The 20,918-nt window shown below is 45.9% G+C and overlaps 4 protein-coding genes and 1 non-coding gene across 6 annotated transcripts; 2 read left to right on the forward strand and 3 right to left on the reverse strand.

Annotated features, from left to right (window-relative positions):
• Positions 1-1,106: 1,106 nt before the first annotated feature.
• On the reverse strand, positions 1,107-6,111 carry LOC124485398 (DDB1- and CUL4-associated factor 6-like). Of its 2 annotated transcripts, none has more exons than XM_047046991.1 (5): positions 5,666-6,111; positions 3,256-3,317; positions 1,735-1,827; positions 1,414-1,599; positions 1,107-1,252 (listed from the first exon to the last, which is right to left on the reverse strand). In XM_047046991.1, exons 1-5 carry the CDS (start codon positions 5,751-5,753, stop codon positions 1,115-1,117), a joined length of 567 nt encoding a protein of 188 aa, XP_046902947.1. In that variant the 5' UTR covers positions 5,754-6,111; the 3' UTR covers positions 1,107-1,114. The 2 variants fall into 2 exon arrangements, with proteins under 2 accessions (XP_046902947.1, XP_046902948.1); XM_047046992.1 differs by lacking the exon at positions 5,666-6,111 and adding an exon at positions 4,135-4,393.
• Positions 6,112-6,444: 333 nt separating this feature from the next.
• Positions 6,445-11,493, forward strand: mpc2b (mitochondrial pyruvate carrier 2b). The gene is made up of 5 exons (XM_047047693.1): positions 6,445-6,920; positions 8,546-8,586; positions 8,693-8,777; positions 9,016-9,127; positions 10,432-11,493. The coding sequence occupies exons 1-5, from the start codon at positions 6,827-6,829 to the stop codon at positions 10,478-10,480; spliced, it is 381 nt and encodes a 126-aa protein (XP_046903649.1). The 5' UTR covers positions 6,445-6,826; the 3' UTR covers positions 10,481-11,493.
• Positions 11,494-11,933: 440 nt separating this feature from the next.
• rpl24 (ribosomal protein L24) lies at positions 11,934-15,178 on the reverse strand. The gene is made up of 6 exons (XM_047046808.1): positions 15,094-15,178; positions 14,891-14,966; positions 14,474-14,584; positions 13,658-13,794; positions 13,159-13,222; positions 11,934-12,063 (listed from the first exon to the last, which is right to left on the reverse strand). The coding sequence occupies exons 1-6, from the start codon at positions 15,096-15,098 to the stop codon at positions 11,983-11,985; spliced, it is 474 nt and encodes a 157-aa protein (XP_046902764.1). The 5' UTR covers positions 15,099-15,178; the 3' UTR covers positions 11,934-11,982.
• LOC124486118 lies at positions 14,164-14,331 on the reverse strand. The gene has a single exon (XR_006958237.1). It is a non-coding gene; the product is annotated as a small nucleolar RNA SNORA23 (small nucleolar RNA).
• Positions 15,179-15,651: 473 nt separating the features above from the next.
• Positions 15,652-20,782, forward strand: cep97 (centrosomal protein 97). The gene is made up of 11 exons (XM_047046831.1): positions 15,652-15,779; positions 16,376-16,518; positions 16,734-16,892; positions 16,997-17,098; positions 17,309-17,422; positions 17,546-17,712; positions 17,960-18,124; positions 18,325-18,497; positions 18,684-19,398; positions 19,601-19,676; positions 19,766-20,782. The coding sequence occupies exons 1-11, from the start codon at positions 15,743-15,745 to the stop codon at positions 20,300-20,302; spliced, it is 2,388 nt and encodes a 795-aa protein (XP_046902787.1). The 5' UTR covers positions 15,652-15,742; the 3' UTR covers positions 20,303-20,782.
• Positions 20,783-20,918: the final 136 nt, after the last annotated feature.

The following is a 20,918-nucleotide window of genomic DNA, read 5'->3' on the forward strand; positions in this document are numbered from 1 at the left end:
GAATCCCGATGGACCAGTCTGACCTCTAACCTTGCTAGTTGCTAGTGGTGGATGTGTTTGGCCTTGCTAGTTGCTAGTGGTGGATGTGTTTGGCCTTGCTAGTTGCTAGTGGTGGATGTGTTTGGCCAGGCTAGTTGCTAGTGGTGGATGTGTTTGGCCAGGCTAGTTGACAGCGATGACACACACCACACTAGCTTAGGTGAGTCGCTGCCTTCCTGACATGACTAACAGTCAGCAGTGTGGCTGCTCCTGCAGGCTGACTAACTGCTTCACCAACACCTGCTACCTGCTGACAGAGCTACTGTGGGTCTCTCTTTTTCCCATCTGTTCTGACACACACACACACAGACACACACAGACGCACACACACAGACACACACACACACACAGACACACACAGAGACAGACACACAGACAAAAAAACACACACACACAGACAGTCTACTCTTTCTGGGCCAGCGGTAGGAGGGCAGAGCAGGTGAGAGATGGAGGCAGGCTGTAAACTAGTCACTCTCTCACTAGAGCTGCTGTAAACTAGTCACTCTCTCACTAGAGCTGCTGTTAACTAGTCTCTCTCACTAGAGCTGCTGTAAACTAGTCACTCTCTCACTAGAGCTGCTGTTAACTAGTCTCTCTCACTAGAGCTGCTGTTAACTAGTCTCTCTCTCACTAGAGCTGCTGTAAACTAGTCTCTCTCTCACTAGAGCTGCTGTAAAGTAGTCTCTCTCTCTCACTAGAGCTGCTGTAAACTAGAGTCACTCTCTCACTAGTGCTGCTGTAAACTAGAGTCACTCTCTCACTAGAGCTGCTGTAAACTAGAGTCACTCTCTCACTAGAGCTGCTGTAAACTAGTCACTCTCTCATTAGAGCTGCTTGGAACTCATTGACTCTGATCTCACGCATGAAACAAGAAGAGGGAAGAGGTAGCTCATCTCCGGAGTGTAACAACACACACACACTATTCGGATACATAGTATGCAGCTGGGAACCAGGCCAAGAAAATGGTTTCTCCCTCTCTCCCCACCTCTTTCTCTCCACCCCTCTCTCTCTCTCCACCCCTCTCTCTCTCTCCCCCCCCTCTCTCCCTCTCCAAACTCTTCCATTAAGCTAAGTTTCAGTACAGGAGGTCATAACTTACATCTTTGCAGTCCTCTTTAGTGCAGCTGGTCTTCATGCGCAGGTCGAACCATCTCACCGTCCCGTCCTCCCCACACGACAGGAACGTGTAGGGATCATTGGGAACAGTCATGATCTGAGAGAGAGACAGAGAGAGGAGAGAGAGACAGAGAGAGAGAGAGAGAGAGAGAGAGGGGCTCACTGTAGTTCTGAGTTGTTGCAGATCTAATACAGTACACACCAACACACACACACACACACATACCCCGTCGCCCCCCACCCCTCCCAGCGCAGTACCTCGTAGGCGGTACCGTAGTGGCAGGTGAACTGGCAAAGCCGGTTGATATCCGGGCTCTTCTCTGTGTGTGTGTAGTAGATGATGCCGTCGCCAGAACACGAGATGATCTGCTGGTCGCTGGTCTGAGGCATGAACTTCGCACTGAAGATGTTGGCACGGTGACCCGAACGGATGGTGGCCTTGACCTGAGATCAGAACCCACCAGAGAGGGGGGGGGGGGGGGGGGTTATAAAGGGTCAGGGGGGTACAAGAGAGGGGTTATTAAAGGGGCAGTGACAACACGAAAGCGAAGTCCTTCCCACAGAAGCCCTGCTCCTCACCTTCTTGTTGTAAGGGTTGGTGATGACCAGGTTGGTGTCATCCGACCCTGACAGGATGTACTCTCCCGTGTCGTTCCAGGATATGGTGTTGACCTGGGAGAACGGGAGCCACACAACCACCGTGTACGGTCAGGTCAGCCAAAACATGCAGGCCCATTGTATAGATAGAGGACCACAACTCTGAGCGCACTAGTCCAATACACAGTGTAGGCTTCAAGGTCAAGGGTTGATTGATCAAAGGAGTTCTGTCCCTGGTCCTATATGGTGTGATGTTCTATGGTACTGCAGTGCATACTGCAGCCTGGAAGGCTGCGAGTTGTACCGTCATCACCCCAAATAGATCAATATTTCAGTAAGGCATCCTGTTGGGCTTAATGGACTCCGTCCAAGGCTCGTTACCCTGGAACACGTTTCGTCATGCAATCCTCCGTCCCATGGCTGAAAGCCAGTCCTTTTAGCCCCATCAGGACTCCCCCCCCAACTATCTCAGCAGGTCCCACAGGTCCAAAATAGCCTTTGTATGAGATGTAATCCCTCATTTGAGCTCCTATCATGTTTTATTTTCCTCTGTGTTGATCTTCTGCAGAAAGCTCTAACTAGTCTTTTCCAGGACTGATCTCGTTTCTGAGAAGTTGTTATCAACACATTGTTGCCATTGCTTTGATGATCAATTTAAATGACTGTTCAGTTAATCAATTAACTATACACATTTAAATTATTTGATAAGCCAAAAACAGTACAGAACAGTGTTTCCCGATAAAAAAAAAATGATACTCAAATTATGAATGAGACACTAATTTCCTTTTATTTTATTAAAAAGTAGAACAAAAAAAATCTCTGCCCTGTAAGAAAAATATATCTCAGCCCTGTAAGACAGAATAATAGAGCAGACAGACAGTCCATAGGACAAAGGACAAGTCAGCCTAAAAGTGAAGATGATGTCATGTGTTGGAAACGGAGGGATTATCGTTGCCACCGTTAGGGTGCTGGAGTCCCCCCTCAGGAGCCCCGCTCTGTGTCACCCTCATCTCTGACCATCAGCCCCTGCTGTCCCCCCTGGACCCTCAGCCACAGCACCTGCCCCCCCCCCCCCCCCCCCCCCCCCACCGGCCCACGCTACGCCCCCCCCCCTCAGCACTCTGTTCTCTGTCACCCTGACAACTTCACATCTGACAGAGAGAGTGACAAGGTTACAGTACACAGACAAAAGCACAAATGCAACAACAAAAAAATGGATGTGTGAGTCATCTGCTTAATTGCTTAACTACATGCTCTTTGCTTAACTACATGCTCTTATGGTTTCTTCCCTTTAGCACTTATTTTTTGGTTGTTCACAATGTGTACTTCTTGTTTTTGGCTACCCGCAATGCTTTGGGGCTATCTTGTTGTTATTATCGGTGACCTATGCACTTTGTAAAGCTCTCTCTTGGAAGTCGCTTTGGATAAAAGCGTCTGCTAAATGAATAAATGTAAATGTAATCTGTGTATGTGGGACTGTGCAGGCACATTAGTTTTACTCACACAGCCATCGTGCACGTTGAGGGTCGCTTCGAGTTTTAGCCGCTGGACAAATTCTCTTCTCCCTGAGAAAACGAAAAGCAACACCGTTAGAAAAGTCTACAATCAAGCCAATGGCTGCATCTGATTGTTTGTGTTTCAAGGTTGTTTCCGGCCTGTGCTTGCTTAAAGACAGTGGCACTGCCTGAAATGTCACCGAAAACATTTGCAATCAGAGCCAACACCAATCCATTATTCATGTCGAGGAAACCTCCTCCCTGGCATCTGCTGTCGCTTCCAGAGGGAGATCGGAAGGGGCTCCACAAACAAACCTACACTGCCCTGCTTGGATACGAAGTCCTACTCACAGATCTGACGGCTGCTTTTGCTTAGCCAATCAGGTCCTCCGGAACATCACGCTGACTGGTCAATAAACGCCAGGTTCATAAGAGTGAGGGAGTCGCTTACAGTACATTCATGTCACTATGTTAAAAGCCAATGCGTGTCGATTCCATCTGTTTGTTTTAAACTCTACAGTGACAGCACTGCCTGGCCATCCATCATAAATCTAATGTCAGTCTGCGTGTCAGGGAAACTCATAAACGAAGCATTGCAGCGGACAGATATTAACACCTGGGCTCTCGGTGTGATCTGGCATGCCGGCCGGCTAATCCAGAAGGTCTCTCCGTACTCGAAACACTGACACTGCACAAACTGACACTGAAGCCACATTACTAAACGACAGACAGGCACACTATGACTTCAGTTGCAGTTGGTAAAATGAACAAACGTGTAACAAACAGAAAGAAGTGCGCACATGCACAAACACAAACCAGCTTCTGATAGTCTAAGGACATCGTTGTTGGGCAGAAAGCCTGTCTAGAGGTAGAATGAAAGACTAGCCTTTATGCATTTCGAGGTTGTCTCCTTCAATGCCAGTAAATGGAGACTACAGAGCTCCTTCTCAGGCCAGTGACGGAACAATTATGAAATCGAATGCATAGCCTGCATCTTAACAGCTGTCAGTTCCTTACATACACTCGATGGCAGGGCAAGCCCCCCCATGCCATGAGAGAATAGCGTCGTAGATCTGGCCTCCTCTGGTGGAAAGTGGTTCGATATTATCTCTCCCTTGAAGTATCCTTTGTTGGGATTTGGATTCCTTGAATTCTAGCCTTCCCCCCTCCCCCGTCACCCAGCTAAATTTATCCTCTAACTGGACTGATGACACGCGGGTCCCCGCGGCCATGGGCACTGACAGTTCTAACAACACATAGCTCAAGCCTACACAGGCTAGGCTAAATACGGCGCTTGCTAACCAAATCCATGTTCAACCTGCCCTTCACGGAGGCTAGAAAACCCACAGTACCACAGCCATAATACAAAATCACGACCAGCTTAGCCACAAAGCTACTTTTAGCATGGCTGCATATAGCATGGCTTGGTCATGCATGGTCAACTATACTAAACCCTTCACTTGGGCGTCATTGTAATGGCCCATACATTCTGGAACATGACATATCTATTCTATACTGTATACAGTACATAATGATAAAGTGCTTGCAAGCCAACATAATGTTTATCATTCCTCTGAATAGGCTGTTACTACAAATATTTAGATTTTTGACTTTGAGGCACTCAATGTAGCAGTGGGTGATCCCAGACTGGCTGAGGAGCTGTCTGCCCATCAGTACTGTTTCCTCCATTGGGCTGGGGGCCAGTCTGGAGTCACGTCAGACTGAAGTGACACACACAGGAAGGATGGAAGGAAGGAACGATGGATGGATGGGAGGGAGGATAGATGGATGGCCTTGCTTTGGTTTCAGAGTTCAAAACTGGACTCTTTCAGTTTAAATAAAACAAGAATAACTGAAAAACAACCCCCTTTTCCTGACAGTGAAGAATAGCCTATGACTTGGTTGGAAATTGCCATGTTTGATTCAAGGAGATACAGACTACGAGTTTAACTCTGGAAGTTACCCTCTTCAGTTATGATAACGTTTGCATCCCCGGAGACACATAGAACCACATTCCGTGTCATGTACCGCTTTAAAGAGTCAACTTATCCAAGACTTGATGAACGTCAAATAGAAAACTGACCGGAAAGAACTATTGAAATAGATTGGTTAACACAGTAACGTCAAACTCCTAATATTACAGAGGAAGCCATTAGCAAACATAGCTAACGTTCGTTAGCTCTTCAATGCGCAAGTTTCTGGCAGAAGCAAGGACGTTTGTTGTTAGCTTCTCAAGCTAGCACTAGCCATCTAGCACAAAGTAGGAGCCAGCTGTTTACCAACAACAAGCGATATAGGCTAAAGCATGGCTAATGATGAATTAAGTACTAAACGCCACACTGGGACCACTGCTGTCTCCGTCACTTTCGTAGCAAGACGTCAATCAGCGTAATTTAAACGGAACATAATTTTCTTACCCAAGTAGTTGATCCTGACGAGATTGGGTTCGTTGTATCCAATTGAGCGCTTATTAACATCCCAAACCAGATTCCCAGAGCAGGACATTGTGCTCGAACGTCTTCTTGTTTAAAAATAGCATTGAAATGGTTAGCTACGCCAATAACTCCGTTCTGGCTATAGCCTTTGACTGCAGTTCAGCTCTTGTCTTGCTTTATCGAAGACGCTGGGGCCAATGCAGTTAGTCTAACCAGCTACTACTACTAGCTAGCTAACCTCTTTGCCAGTATCGGCATGCTTTAGCAAACCTCACTTGATATGAAAATCTAGCTATGTCTCCCCTCTCTCCTTTTCAACCTGGGGCGTTGATGCTGTATAACTGACTGATGTTGTTTGTTGTTTAGCTAGCTGCTAGTTTAGCTCGAGTTCTCTGTTTTGTGCAGCCAATGAGCAGCCTTTTGCTCATCCAACGACGTACGCGTTTCTTTTAGTATTGGTTTTGGTTCCCCAGACCGCTCCGCGGTTCACCCAGCGCCGGTCTGGAACAATATCTATTATTTGGCTCCTAGCTGCAACCACATGACGAGTTTAGCTAGTGCTGGTACTTTAATATGTATAACTTAGCCCTTATTTGCATACTCTTGAATTACATCCATTTTTATACAAGCTTGTAACAAAACGTTGATGTGAAGGCACAGATTGAAATGTTTGCCCATCTATTGATACTAGATCAGATATTGGATTGCCTGGATGAGAACCTGTCATCATTTAAACCAATCAAATTGAGCAAACTGGTTCAAGGCACCAATGAGGACAAAGAATGTGACTATTATGGTCCAACATTGTGCCGCTCGAGCGCTGCATTTCTTGTGATAGGTTGAGCCGCGAGGAAAGTCACCTCATTGCACGATCTCCCAAATCGAGGTGTCAACCGATTCGCTTGCCCGGCACCCCGTAGCATGGTGATACTGGATTTGTAAAGGAAGGTCAACAGTCGGACAACGAATGTGACATTAGAGAAACTATCTTATGATCGCATCAGACACACGTTCAGGATCACTTAAGGCCAAGAGCCACAGCGGCGTTGTTCGCTTTTATCCTTCGTGCTTATTTTGCTACCTAGCGTTAAATATAGGAACTGTTAGCTCGGCTAGTAGTGGGGTAGCAAGAATTCTACAAACATGGCTGCGCTTAGGGCATCTTACCACAGGATTCTGGATAAAATCGAACATATCCTGCCTGCGAAATTGAGACCCCTTTACAACCACCCAGCAGGTAATATAAATATAAATGTATGTTACTGTAGTCATAGTAGACTATCACAGCCTGACATCCATACTCTTTGACAGGTGACCGCTAATAAAACTAGCTGAGAAGGGCCCGGCTAGCTCATGATGTTAGTACCCATTTGTCCGATAGCATAGACTCTTATATATTATACATTTGGTGATGTTCAAACCAATATCGTTGTTGTTCGGCTGTGTGGCAGCCGATAAAAGTGTTTTAGAATCCATTTGAAACGAGTTGAGTGATTTGCGTTGTTATTGAACGCATTCTTTTGCAGAAGATTGTTTGAATACTGCGCGTGATTCCTGAAGACAACTTGGCGCTTCTGTATTTTGACTCAAGTAATGACTGGATACCAACAGTTCTATCCATCGCTACGAAACGGTGCTTTTTTGAAGCTCGTCAACAAAATGTTACTTTAAGATATTTTGGAAATATGGGATGTTTGAACGGGGAACAGTAATCCTTTAATGGCTTAACAAAACATGTTAGCCGAGCTGACTTTTGATCAGATATCCTGCCACTTGATCAAAGGTTAGATCAGTTTTCCTTCCTTATCATCGATATATTTGGTAATGTTGGTGATAAGTAAAGTAAATATTTAATAACTACAGGTTTGTTGGATGGGACTTCTGTCAAATGTAGAGAGCCTTGTACTGTCCTTGTGTCTGAATTGTTATGGGTCAGCCAAACATGCCAACAGGCAAAACCTGTCCAACAGCATCCTTAGTTTCCAGTGCACTTTGAAGTCACCCTGTAATTGCCTTTTCATTGGCCTTGGCATTTACAAACTTGTGAGTTGCATGCTGAACATTTCCATACTATTCTGCATTTGTATCATGATGCTCATCGCTGAAAATGTTGTTTTCCTCTACTGATTTTTTTCTACTGAATCAGTGTTATCTTCAGAGTGGAACACTTGTCACCAAGGACAACCGTACAACTTAGTCATGAGGCTGAGGGGAGGTGCCCTGAGCTAACTCTCATTGGTAGAGACAGCATTCGACTTTCTCCTCCTCCTTATTCACCTCTCCTTTTTCATTCGGAGGCAGCAGGAGTGTGGAGGGATCTGGTTGTCTCAAACCAAACCCTGTTATGGGAGGCAACTTGCTTGGAAGAATAGAGGATAAGTGAGAGAGAACCTGGGAGACAGTCTGTTACCTTCACTTGTACATGGAATTGTAGTTTCTTTAAGTGTGCTCCTCACTAGTAAACATATGTTTCACTTATGAAAGTTTGTATACTGCAGATCTTAATGATCATGTATAGGAATATTCTCGCATGAGACAAGTCAAGTATTGGATATCCAAAGGGCATTGTATTAACGTGAAGATAAGATTGTATTTTTATGGCCTGTTTTTAATTTTTTACGGAAGAGACACATCAGAGCATCACAACAGAAGTCTAGAACAGCTACCCAACAGTCTTCCTGGAGAGCTGGTGCAGGTTTTCATTCTTCATTCTCATAATGAGCTGGTGAACCAGCTGAATCATGTTTGTCCCAGCCCAGAGTGTCATCCTACTGGAGGGTAGATCTCCAGGAGCAGGATTGGGCGACCCTGGGGTAGAACATAACCATGCCTCCATAATCTGAATATTTTCCATCCCACCAGGTCCAAAGACTGTGTTCTTCTGGGCTCCTATGTTCAAATGGGTAAGGGTCTTTCAACTTGAGCGTCATGCCTGCATTTTAAGTATGTCCTGTTATTTACATGCCTTGAGGAACCCGTTTAAAACCATGTGGGCCTCTTTCTGCCCAGAGTCTGGTGGGAGCTGGACTGGCTGACATGAATCGCCCAGCAGATAAGCTCAGCGTCTCCCAGTCTGCTGTACTGACTGCTACAGGTAAAGACCATCCAAGAAGATAGGCTAGGCTTACTTACGCTGGCCAAACCATGCCATATTCAGTCAAATGTATGAATCTGACTAAAACCATTAAATATTAACAATATAGTAAAAAAAATAAACAGACTCATTGATGGTTGTGTATTCAGCCCCTCCAGAAGATTTGAATCATTTGTGTCCTTTCGTCCTTTTATGTTATCATCTTACCTGTCTGTATGTACGTCTACCTTTCTATCAGGTCTGGTCTGGTCCAGATATTCTTTGGTCATCATCCCAAAGAACTGGAACCTCTTTGCGGTCAACTTCTTCGTTGGTGCTTCAGGAATGTCTCAGCTGTTCAGGATCTGGCAGTGAGTGAGGCCTCCTGCTTAGAACGCTGCTACTGAGCAATAAGCAGCCAGTGGAGCCGTCAATCATCTACCCTTATCAGTCCAATAGGGACTCTGCAGTGTTGGGGACATGGAGATAGCACACAGTAGCTGTTTCTGACATGTGTTCTTCATGCATCCTTATACGCATGAAATGGTGAATGGGTTATTGTTTAACTTTATGGTTTTGAAATGATATAGTATCAGTATGTTTTGACTCAAGGTTATATGCACTGCAAACCACATTAAGTTCTATCAACATCAAATTAAAGGTATTGTAGAATAGACGATACACTAGAACAGGGGTGTCAAACATACGGCCCGCGGGCCGGAACCGGCCCCCAAGGAGGTTCGATCAGGCCCGCAGGATCATTTGAAAGTGGAAAAAATGCATAAAAGACATGGAATTAATATTTTTAATTCGCTGCAATTCATGGATTATCCGCTAAGGGGCGCACTCTTTCCATCAGAGTAGAAGACAAGCCGCATCACTGAGACAGACTGAAAACAGCAGACGGTATCAATGCGCCATCTGCTGCTTGTTACGACGTTGTTAATACCTTGGTCTCTACTAGGGATGGGCGAACGATGCCTTGTGAAGCTTTGGTGGTTTCTTCCGGATTGTGCCGGCCCAAAGAGCCGAACTATCGGCGCTTTGAAAATGAACAGCGTCATCTAGCAGCCGTTTAAACTGGCTGAATGAGGCGTAGTGGTTGTCTCCGACGGTAGACTACCCTACGTTATTCAATATTTAATTAAGGCTACATGTGTTCATTTTGATCTGATATTAGTGCTCACACATTAAAATGTTGTGATACATCCGTAGGCCTTTAGAATTATGTCATTTTCTCACAGTAAAAATTAAAGAATATCGTACGAGATTCACTGGACTGGGGCGCGAACTTGGGATCCCAGATTCGCATTAACAATATGTAGTCGTACAACGCTTTAACCAACTACACCACCGAAGAGATCATTACTTGTTAAAGCGGTTGGACGGACTTTATACGATATGGTCTTTATATCAATTAAACTAGATAACACAGAAGAAAGACATGATATTTTGGTTATTTATAGCAGAGTATGGTATAATTTTAATGGTCCGGCCCACTTGACATCTCCCTAGGCCGTATGTGGCCCACGATGCGAAATGAGTTTGACACCCCTGCACTAGAACATGAAATGAGTGATTAGGTCAGTGTGATGAACCCTTGATGCAGATAATCATTGTTTTTGTAAATACACCAGATTTCTAATTGTTATTCCAATTCTCCCATCCTGTCCAGGTACAAGCAGAGTCTGAAGGCAGAGGCTCCAGAGGCGACGCAGTCCTGAGTGTCCGGCCTCGTCAGGCTGTAACCATACCGACCGAAAGGGAACCTCCATACGGGCAGTCTTGCCCCCTTTCAGACACTTTCCATCCCATAATGTTTCCATCTCCAGCCCGTTAAAATCCATGTCCAAAAACCCTGCTACCCACTGTACTATAGACCACTCCATCGGTCCTGTTGGAGGTAATGCAATTTCATCTCCTCAGGGTCACTACCACGGTGGCATTTTTAACCCTAACCATTACACACTTGAGAATAGTTGTCACCTATGCACAATATGTATATTTTAATATGACCCCAATGCGGAATAAAATGTATGATTGTATGTTCTTAATGAAGTTGTAACATATACATATGATATCATGACTTTCAGGAAGTGTTTGTTTTTCAAAAGGTACGTCACACTGGCATCCTATGAATTCAAGTTTCTTGGATCTGTGTTGAATGTGGGTCAAATCACGTCTCCAAATGGTTTCTCTGGAGGGCATCATATTTTCATCATAATCGTCTCCATACAGTTATTTATTTAATAGGATTGGTAGCTAATGTTAGATCTCAAGGATGATTAAATCATACTTGCTTACCATTTTGACTGCTCCCTCATTTAACTAATGCATTCGCACATTTCACAAACTGGCTTTCTCAAGAAAATTAACAATCATTCATCTGTATCTTACATTTTGCCCGAACTCAAGCCAACTGTCCTCAGTGTGACCACTGTATACTGCTTCCACCCAACTGTTAACAGAGAGCCACCAGGTAATGTAGACACAGTTGCCCAAGTCCACCAATGTTAGTTGCAGATTAGTTATGAGGAAATGGGGAATGTGTAGATGTCCTTCCATGTTAAGCAATAGCATTGCCATCCTGGATCAATCAAGCAATAAGTAAATACCAGTGGTTTGTATATTGACCTGCTGCATCATTGGACAGGCTCATATGGAATGGTTAGATCTTGATATATCAAGTTTGTTATGGAAATGTCAGCTAAAACATTAAAACAAACAACTTATCAGAGCTGGTTTCAAGTTCATTGTTTTTTTTTTTTTACTGGTGGAGGCAAGTGCCACTGTCCCAGTACACCCACAGCAGTGGGCCTTATCTCCCTCCTCTGTTTTAGCTAGGTAATCAGGACCATACTTTATCAAAGTTCATTTGTCAAATATGCCAAACCTCAGCAAACTATATCAAGGACAATATGACTAATTTGCAGCGATACAATCCAGATCATTTACTTCAGATCATTGAGTCATTATCTCACCAGCACATCCCTAAACCAGTCAACTGTTTCCAACACAAATCCCTTTCTAATGAATCAAGCATCACTACTGGACATTAGAGAGACTACACATCAATTCTCAAATATAGAGCACCCCATGCCCCACTTCACATGCTGACTGGGGGGCTCAAAGTCCCAGTTACGAGTAACCAAGGTGACGGTAAAAAACAAACAAACGTGAATACCAAGATAATCTTTATTGACAACCAAACACTACATCCAGGTTTTTAGCGTTTTCCACCAACACGAGGTGCGTTCACCTTCATGGGCTTGGCGATCTTGGGCTTGGGTGCTGTCTTGGAAGGAGCCTGTAAAGCACACATGGAAAATCAGAAAATACTGTTTGCTTTTCATGGTCTGTTGAAAGGTTAAGAAACGGTAGAAAAATCTATGCACCCAACCAAGTTAATCTCTAAAGGATGCACTTTGGCATATTGTCCTTTTCAGACTACACACTGAGGCAGTTGGCCTGGAGGCTTGTGACTAGGTGAAACATGCTGATGACAGTACAATATTTGACGGTTAGAGGAAGCACTTACTAAGGAACATTCTTCCCCTGGCAGGGTTCTTGCAGGTTTCAGTAAGTCAAATTTAAGACCTTTTTAAGACATTTTAAGACCATAGAGATTTAAATTTAAGACCTACACAACGCTTTACCCGAAAAATATTTAAATCAAAAGACTGAAAAAAACATGTAATTTCTATGAATGGAATTCATTTAAATTTTAAAAAGCATACATTTAATTTACAGATAAAGCAATCACATTAGTAACCAAATTGAATATTTTTGGGGCAAAGTTTGCAGCGAGCCTGGAGCTGGGTAGTGCTTGTAACCAACAGCGGAAATCGCTGTGATCTCTAGCCATAGGTGCGTTCGACTTCATGCAGCGCCGGCGTCGTCTGCAGCCGGCTGTGCCGCTGCATGAATTCAGTCCATGTCGAATACAACTCATGTCTCGTTGAAAGTACACTTTCCCATTTTCCACACGTCGCCGAATTTTAACAAACTCTGAGGAAGCGCAGACGTATTTCGCATGCAGGTATTGCAGTTATCACAGGATTTGTAGTTTTATCCCCGCGTACGGCTATCCTCCAGAAAGAAATACAACACACCAAACCAACGTTTGGAGGGCAGCGTTCTGCTGGTTTTGTTTGTAGCAAAGACTCGCTTTGTAGGCTACGACTCAATACTTTTTTGCTACCTTGTAATAACTTTCTGCAGCCTGCGTGTCTGGAAATTAACGAGGGTAATACCTTTTTAAGACCTGACAAAATGAAATTTAAGACCTCGGATGAAAATAGGGACGTTTTTAAGACTTTTTAAGGCCTTAAATTTAAAGTTACGAATTTAAGACTTTTTAAGACCCCGCGGGAACCCTGCCTGGCTCTGTCCTGACTCTCACCTTGGTACTGGGGGCAGAGGGCTTCTTGGTTGCCTGTTTTGCCTTCTTAGCCTCCTTGGCAGCCCTGAGGGATAGACAAACAGACATGAGCAACTCGGCACTATCAGGGGACAGGCAAACAAATTGACACACAGGCACATTCCTGAAGAACCTTTCAAGAAACTGCTTGACGTTACCCAGATATAAAAAGATATAAATGTTTAACTTGTAGCTTTAAGGACTTCGTCCAAGCCCTTTCCACACCAGCCTTTATATTTGGCTAACTGGCGAAAAGTCAGCCAAGCAGTCTTGTGGAAAGACAGTTCAATGCTATAGAAAAACATTGCATGTAAATAGTAAACATGGCTCAATACCCACGCAGGGGCCTGTTCCATAAAACAAGTTTACTGCGTAAGCCAGGCTTTTGTCAAATACTTTCCCTGACATAACTGGTATATTCTGAAAACGTGCTTTATGGAACGGGCCCCAGCTCCAGTGTCTGCATGCCCCTGCATCTCACCTGATGGCCTGCTCACGCTGGGCCTTGCGGACCTCAGGCTTCTGGTTCCTCTTGGCCATGATCTCCTGCAAGGAGGCTCCGGTGATGGCCCTCTGGAACTTCACGGCACGGCGTGTACGCTTCTTTGTCACCTCTTCCTGTTAGAACAGGAAGTAGTACATGGTGAGAAATGGCAGGCAACATACATGAACTTCAGGCATTATTGTATATGCTTGTAACTTATAGAAACACAATCACAGTATCTAGAGCAGGGGAGGCCAACCCTGGTCCTCGAGAGCCTCAGTCCTGCATGTTTAACATGTTTCCCTGCTCCAGCACACCTGAATCAAATGAATGGTCGTTATCCAAGCCTGAGAATGACCGTTTATTTGAATCAGGTGTACTGGAGCAGGGAAACATCTAAAACATGCAGGACTGAGGCTCTCGAGGACCAGGGTTGGCCACTCCTGATCTAGAGAAACACAGCCTTCCCCACAACATGCACTTGATAGGTTTACTGTAACAGAGTTTGTAGGAGAATTTGGAGGCTGGCCATTGAAGATGTCAAAAAGCCAGTACTATGATCTCCAGTGTCTCTAAGGCCGCAGGTGAGGAGTGAGCACTCCTGCGCAGCCTGTAAGACACAGACTGGCAGCAGCACATGACACAGACGAGCACTACGCACACCATCCACCCACAGCCTAACAGTAATGTCATATATATACATACAGACTACCATGGAAAATGCATATGCTTCACAAGTTAAAATGGTTCAGGAAAATGTTGGAAGCACAGGCCAGATGTTTACACCACCCCAATAATCAACTAGACACTCACAGACTGGCCCTTCTTGTGCTTGCGCCTGTACAGCACGGTCCAGTTGATCTGTCTGGGGTTCCTCTTGGAAAGGAAGGCCGACTCGCACTTGCCATTCAGGAACTGGAAAACCTGTAACACAATGGCATTGTCAGAAGAATGCTAGGCTCATAACAAGTGCCCTCAACAAAGCAGCCGCTGTCATCGATAAACATACTTCATTGAGACAACACTCAGCCATGTTTAGAAACGTCGTCCTGGTTGCTAGCTAGCTAACAGGTGACTGTCCCAAGAGCACCGGTTATGCCTTATTGTCAGACATGGTTCCAGTAAAGGATAATGCACAACGCCCACAGTCCATATGACTTAACAGATATTTGGAAGGTAACTAGCTAGTCAACAAGAAAAGCCATACTAGCAATAGAAACATCATAGTACCTTTCCGTCTATCCTGGCGTAGCGGCGGCCATGGCCGGGGTATATTTTGTACCCACTGAAACTGCACAACTCGACCCTGTAGTAAAGAAATAAAGTATATAATTAAAAGGCAATGTATAACGGGGCATACCATCATAATTTTTATGTAAAACAATGTGTTTAAAGTCTATGATGGTAATAGATATTTTTCTAAGTGATCTTACTTCATGGCGGCAGTGGGGGGACGCAAATCGGAAAGAACGGAGAACGGAAACGGATATGGGGTTATAGGTTAGCTACGCTTGTTTGTCGAAAAACTATTTATAATTGCAAAACATTATAAGAAAGACAATGTAGAAAGAAAGAAAATGTATAACTTTTAGTAAAAATTATTCTTGTCTATATATTTTTTTTCATACAAATAGGTCGGTTACGAGCGGGAAATATGGCGATGACAGAAAGATTTCCAAAAAGCGCTGGACAACAAATTGAAGAATATGAAGGTATTTTGAAGTTTTACAAACCACAATATCGTAATAGTTATTACAGTATTTCGTTTTCGGAATGTGATGATAAAACGTGCAACAATTAGAATAATTGTTAGAATAAAGCAGTTCGACCCGGATCTGCTTGTGTGTGGCGCGCTCCTGTAAATTGGTAGTTTTTTTGTAGTCTTTTTGCAGCCCAGCACAATGGCCTATTCTCAGGAGCGGGTCTCACGGAACTACAGTTCCCGTTGTGAAACGATCAACTCTGTTGTGTTGTGGCTCTGTGTCTGACAGTTGGTTGGTGCGATACATGGAGCAACGGAGGTTACAAGCCATAGACTTGTTCAGCTGATGTTCTGTTTTAGCTAATCTTGTGTCTGGAAAGATGGGGATATCAGATTTGTCCATGGACACAGTTACCGGTAAGCGATTGACATAAAGCGGCGTTGGTTCTTTCTTTAAGATAGCTTCTTTATTCGATATTAGCTAATTTGTATGGAATGTTCTGCACAACATTTTCTAGTCACAGTGATCCCTCTGTGTAGGATATCTGGTCAGCTTGCTACAGTTATGCGGCGGGTGTGCAGGGATGTAACTCTGCATCCACATTCGTAACCATTTGTGGTCACCTTACAGCATCTACCAAATTCCCATACTGGTTTTCCCCTAAACCATCGTCTTAAATATGTAACAGATTTCTGCAGCCATTTTCTCACGTGAAGTTATATCTATTTCACCACTTAATTGTATGGATTATTATCTTTAGACTGTGTTTGACAGGCAGCTATGCAGCCCAACCCTGTGGAACCATAGTCCTTAAGCAAAACCCGTGGCCATCTGGGTCATTGTTTATAGCATATATTAAACCGTTGGCCAACTTTGAGTTCTGTTGACACAGTAGATTTATTAGCTTGTGTGCCTAAGCTGTATTAGTTTCTATGTACTTGAGTGTTCATGGTGATGGACAACAGGCCTGCACAGTAGATTGAGACATTTCCAACATGTTATGATCTTCCAGGCCCTGTGGTGGACCTCTCAGCCCAGGCCCTGCAGAAATTAGAGGCCACTTTCTGCTGCTCCGAAGACACACACACACTCATCCTGGACCGCAATCACATCATGAAGCTGGACTACCTGGAGAGGAGTCCGAGCATCCAGCAGGTGCGACACTACACCAGACTAGACTCTCTCTCACTGAAAGGTGACCAGCTTAAGTGTAGAACACTTAAGGTGGTGCACCACCATAGTTGCTTTATCGCCTCCCTCTGAATGTATTATCACATCACTCCAATGCGTTGCTGTGTCTATAAACACTCCAATCTCTCTCTGAATGTCTCTTCCCCCCCCCCCCCCCCCCCCCCGCCCGCATGGTGCAGCTATCAGTCGCCAGTAACCGCTTGGTGCGGATGATGGGCGTGTCCAGACTGACGGATCTGAGGGTTCTCAACCTGCCCAACAACAGCATCGGCTACATCGAGGGCCTCCGGGACCTGCCCCACCTGGAGTGGCTCAACCTGGCCGGCAACAACATCAAGGTGGGCGTGGACCCTGCAGTTCTCAAAGTCATTTCCTTCCCGTCTGTACAAACACGTTCTAGATGCTGTGTGTTTGTGTGTTTGTGCGTGTGTGCTCCGCTCAGGTCGTTGAGCAGCTCGACAGCTGTGTAGCTCTTCAGCACCTGGACCTGTCAGACAATAACATCTCAAACATCGGTGGTCTGACCAAGCTGATGGCCCTAAAGGTGAGACCCACCTCCAGAGTCCGTGCTTGGGAGAGATCCAGAGATGATCCAGGCGGAGGGTTGGGAAGCATCTCTGTATAGGTTTGGTGGTCCAGGCCTGGTGATAGGCTAGCCTGCTGTCATCTGTCTAATTTCTGGAAGTTTAAGAACTAGTGCTCGATGGCAGTCCTTGACTCAGCTTTGATTCACAGGCTTGCTTTTATTTTACAGACACTCCTGCTTCACGGGAACAGCATCACAACATTACGCACAGTCCCCGGCCATTTGCCCGCCCGCCTCGCCATCCTATCGCTGGCTGAGAACGAGATAAGGGACCTCAACGAGGTAATACACTCGAAACAATACACCTTCTGTTTACAAATGACCATCTCCTCTCTGTGTGTCCTGTCCAACTTATTTTATCCCCTCTGTCTCGCTCATCCCTCTCGGGCCGTGTGCCTCTGGCAGGTCTCCTACCTGACCGCTCTCCACGACCTAGAGCAGCTGTCCATCATGAGCAACCCTTGCGTCATGGCAACGCCTTCGTTGCCAGGATTCGACTACCGGCCGTATGTCATGAGCTGGTGCCTCAGCCTGAAGATTCTGGACGGTTTCGTGGTGTCACAGAAAGAAGGGTGAGTCCAGTTCCAGAATACCTACTGAGAAAGAGCAGCCTTCCCTATGTTTGTAGGTGTGGCAACCAAGCTCTCATTTACCCCGCCTGGAAGACGTGGGTTACTATCGGTGTCACCGGACAGGAAGCTAGGATCCCGCATCCGAAAAGAGTATTAAGTGAAAGTCTAGAGTCCGTTTAGGTATGGAGTTACACTTCTCTCCTTACTGGTTAGCTTGTGTCTTCTTCTTCTTCCTGTCGGATATCAGTTTAAAGGCAGAATGGCTGTACAGCCAGGGTAAAGGACGCACGTATCGCCCAGGGCAACATGTACAGCTGGTGCAGTATCTGGCCACCGTTTGCCCTTTGACCTCCTCGCCAGCCCTGGAGACAGCGGAAGACGCCAAACTGGAGAAGATCCTCAGCAAGCAGAAGTGAGTTAAATAACCCCACTCCCTACTTCCTGGAAGTTTCTCTTCCGTTGTCATAGTTGCCTGGCATTGCCTTTCTTTCCTTTCCCACTCACACGTTGTGTTCTTCTTCATTTATTGGACAACTGACGTGTGCGTCAGTTTTGAAGGTGTTTCTTGCTGGTCTGGCCATCCCATATGTGCATCCTTCGTGTCTCCCCTAGGCTTCATCAGAAGCAGCTGCAGCAGCAGACCCAAGGAGGCTTCCCCTACCCTGCACGCCCCACCCAGCTAGATGTGGAGACACACAGCCCCCTCTCAGCAGGCCCACCAGGGGGAGCAAGAGAGGCAGATGCACCCAGTGCGCCTCCACCTGCACCTCCAGACAGACAGACAGGTGGGAGATCAAAGTGGAAACAAACCGTTTATCCGGATGCTTTTCTCCTAAGCACAGTATTCTGGTGTGTTCTGTGGAGACTGAGAAAGTATTTTGAACACATCTTTGTCTGCCTGCATGTCTGCTTTCCCTGTCCGTCTGCCTGTCTACATCTTCCTGTGCGTCCGACTCTCTCTCTACCCCCAGAGCCGTCCGTACAGGTGAACACCTGGCTGGGTGGCGACTGCTCCAACATGGCTGCCCCAGTGGTCCGCAGCCCCCGGGCTGTCGAGGAGCGTCTGTACCTGGAGGACGTGCAGACGGACGAGTACAAGCTTAACGGCAGCCTGCTCACCTCTGAGTCCACCTTCCTGCCCTTCAGCACAGAGCTTGACCCCAACGCCGTCCGCTCTGACAGCGAGGACGAGACCGAGACGTTTGAGCCCGACTCCCTCGCGCCAGAACACCCACCTCGACCGAGAAGGACCCCTACTAAAAAGATCCAGCAGACGGAGGTGGAACTTGGACAGGAGCGAGAGAAGGAGAGGGAAAATGAGAGGGAGAGGAAAGAAGAAAGAGGGCTTGAAGTGGCTATTGACAGTCACCTGCACAATACATCCAATTCAACCATCGGTCAACCCATAGCAGCAGACAGCCAATTACAATCGCCTCTGAATCAAGCAACAAGCTCAGACTGCCTCGCAGTGGAAGTGAGGACGGGGCCTAAACAGGAAGAAGTGTCGACGCGTCCCTCTGATAGGTTGACCCAGTGTGTGGAGGACAGGGCGGCATTGAGGATTCAGGCATGGTGGAGGGGGCTGTACACTCGTCACTGCCTCCCGCTGGTCAAAGAGGTGCGCCACGAGATCCGTCTCCACAGGATGCAAGAACACATCGTCTTCCTGTCAGGAGAGCTTGAGAGGTACGAGACAGTCAGTTAGCTCAGTGGTTAGAGCACCTGACTACAAATCAAGAGGTCGCTGTTTGAAATGTCCCCCTGTTCTGTATGATGCTTTGGATAAATGTGTTTGACAAATAAATACATTGTTATTTGTTATTCATGTAGATTTTTTTCACAGATAAGTCAAGCTAAACAATGTATAAATATGTATTTCGTGACACAGGGTGCAGAAGCAGTACGAAGAAGAGAGACTACAGAGACTGATCCAAGAGGAAGCGGTCAAGTTCTTGTGGAAACAGGTTCTTTGGCATCTGTAACTAATCAGAGTATTCAGCACAACACACACAATGCATGTTCTGATTCACATCTCCCCCCTCTCTCTCTGCAGTTCCAGTCCATGCAGCAGTGGCAGCGCTCGGTCGAGGCGCAGCTAACCAGCGTGACACATGCTGTGCCGTCAGCCCCGGCACCTGGTTCCTCCTCCGCCCCTGCCCTCCAGCTCCTCCTGCCTGTGGCCTCCAGTACTGCAGGACCAGCCTGCCCGGCCACAGACCTCTCCTTCCCAGATTCCGGCTTCCAGTCCACAAGCGAAAACCGGGCGGCACTAGAAGACAGCCTCCTCAGCAGTGGAACAGGGGATTCCTTGGAGACGGTGCGAGCGCTGGCAGTGGGCGGGTTGAAACCCGGGCGTGGCGCGGTAGGGGAGGACAGCCCAGACTGCAGTCTGCTGGAGCAGTACCTCTCCTCGGTCCAGCAGAGAGAACAGGAAGCAGAGGACGGGGCTGCCAGCGACAGAACAGAGACCCCACAGCCCCCCTCCTCACCCCTCTCCTTGACTGGAACGCCTCAAGCACAGTCACTCCCTCAGAGTGGATTGGAGAGGGAAGATAAAGACTGTCATCAGGAAGGCACAAGCCCTGTATGAATTTCACCCTCCTTGAAGCAGTCTCTGAGATAATAGGATTTGATTGGGACTTCTCTACACACAACGGTGCCCCATTCAGTCATTTTAGATAATTTATTTATCCAAGCAAGGAGAAAGACTGTCGCTACAGCTATCCTGTTTCCCCTAATGGACTCTGAGTGAACAGGGGCACATTGTAGCCTGACAGCCAAGCTGTGCTGCAGCATCTGTGAATATACAGTTTATCCCCCATTTGAGAATATAATGCCTTAGTATTGTTGAAAATGAGTGATTGTAAATATGTGTCAAAGTGAGGTCCTTGTCAGGATAAGAGTTCAGAAGCTCCAAAGGACGTTTCCAGATGTGAACAATGTGTGTGTCGAATGTGTAGATTATCTTTAGGTAAAACTTTAGGTAAAATAGGAGACGTTTTAATGGTATTTAATCAGTTTGTTGATATTACGTGATACAATCTCAAATGTACGTTTGTAAAATAAAGCATTTTCCTTCACGAGTTTGTTTTTCTATTATCGCTTCATATCTGTCAAATATCATTAACAGTTAAAAGAAAAGCCTTATCAAATGACCGCATGACAGCAAGTAGAAGTGTTTTCGATTTGTAAACTTGGATACAACT

This window comes from Hypomesus transpacificus, chromosome 23, assembly GCF_021917145.1.
Source record: "Hypomesus transpacificus isolate Combined female chromosome 23, fHypTra1, whole genome shotgun sequence".
NCBI classification, from domain to species: Eukaryota; Metazoa; Chordata; class Actinopteri; order Osmeriformes; family Osmeridae; genus Hypomesus; species Hypomesus transpacificus.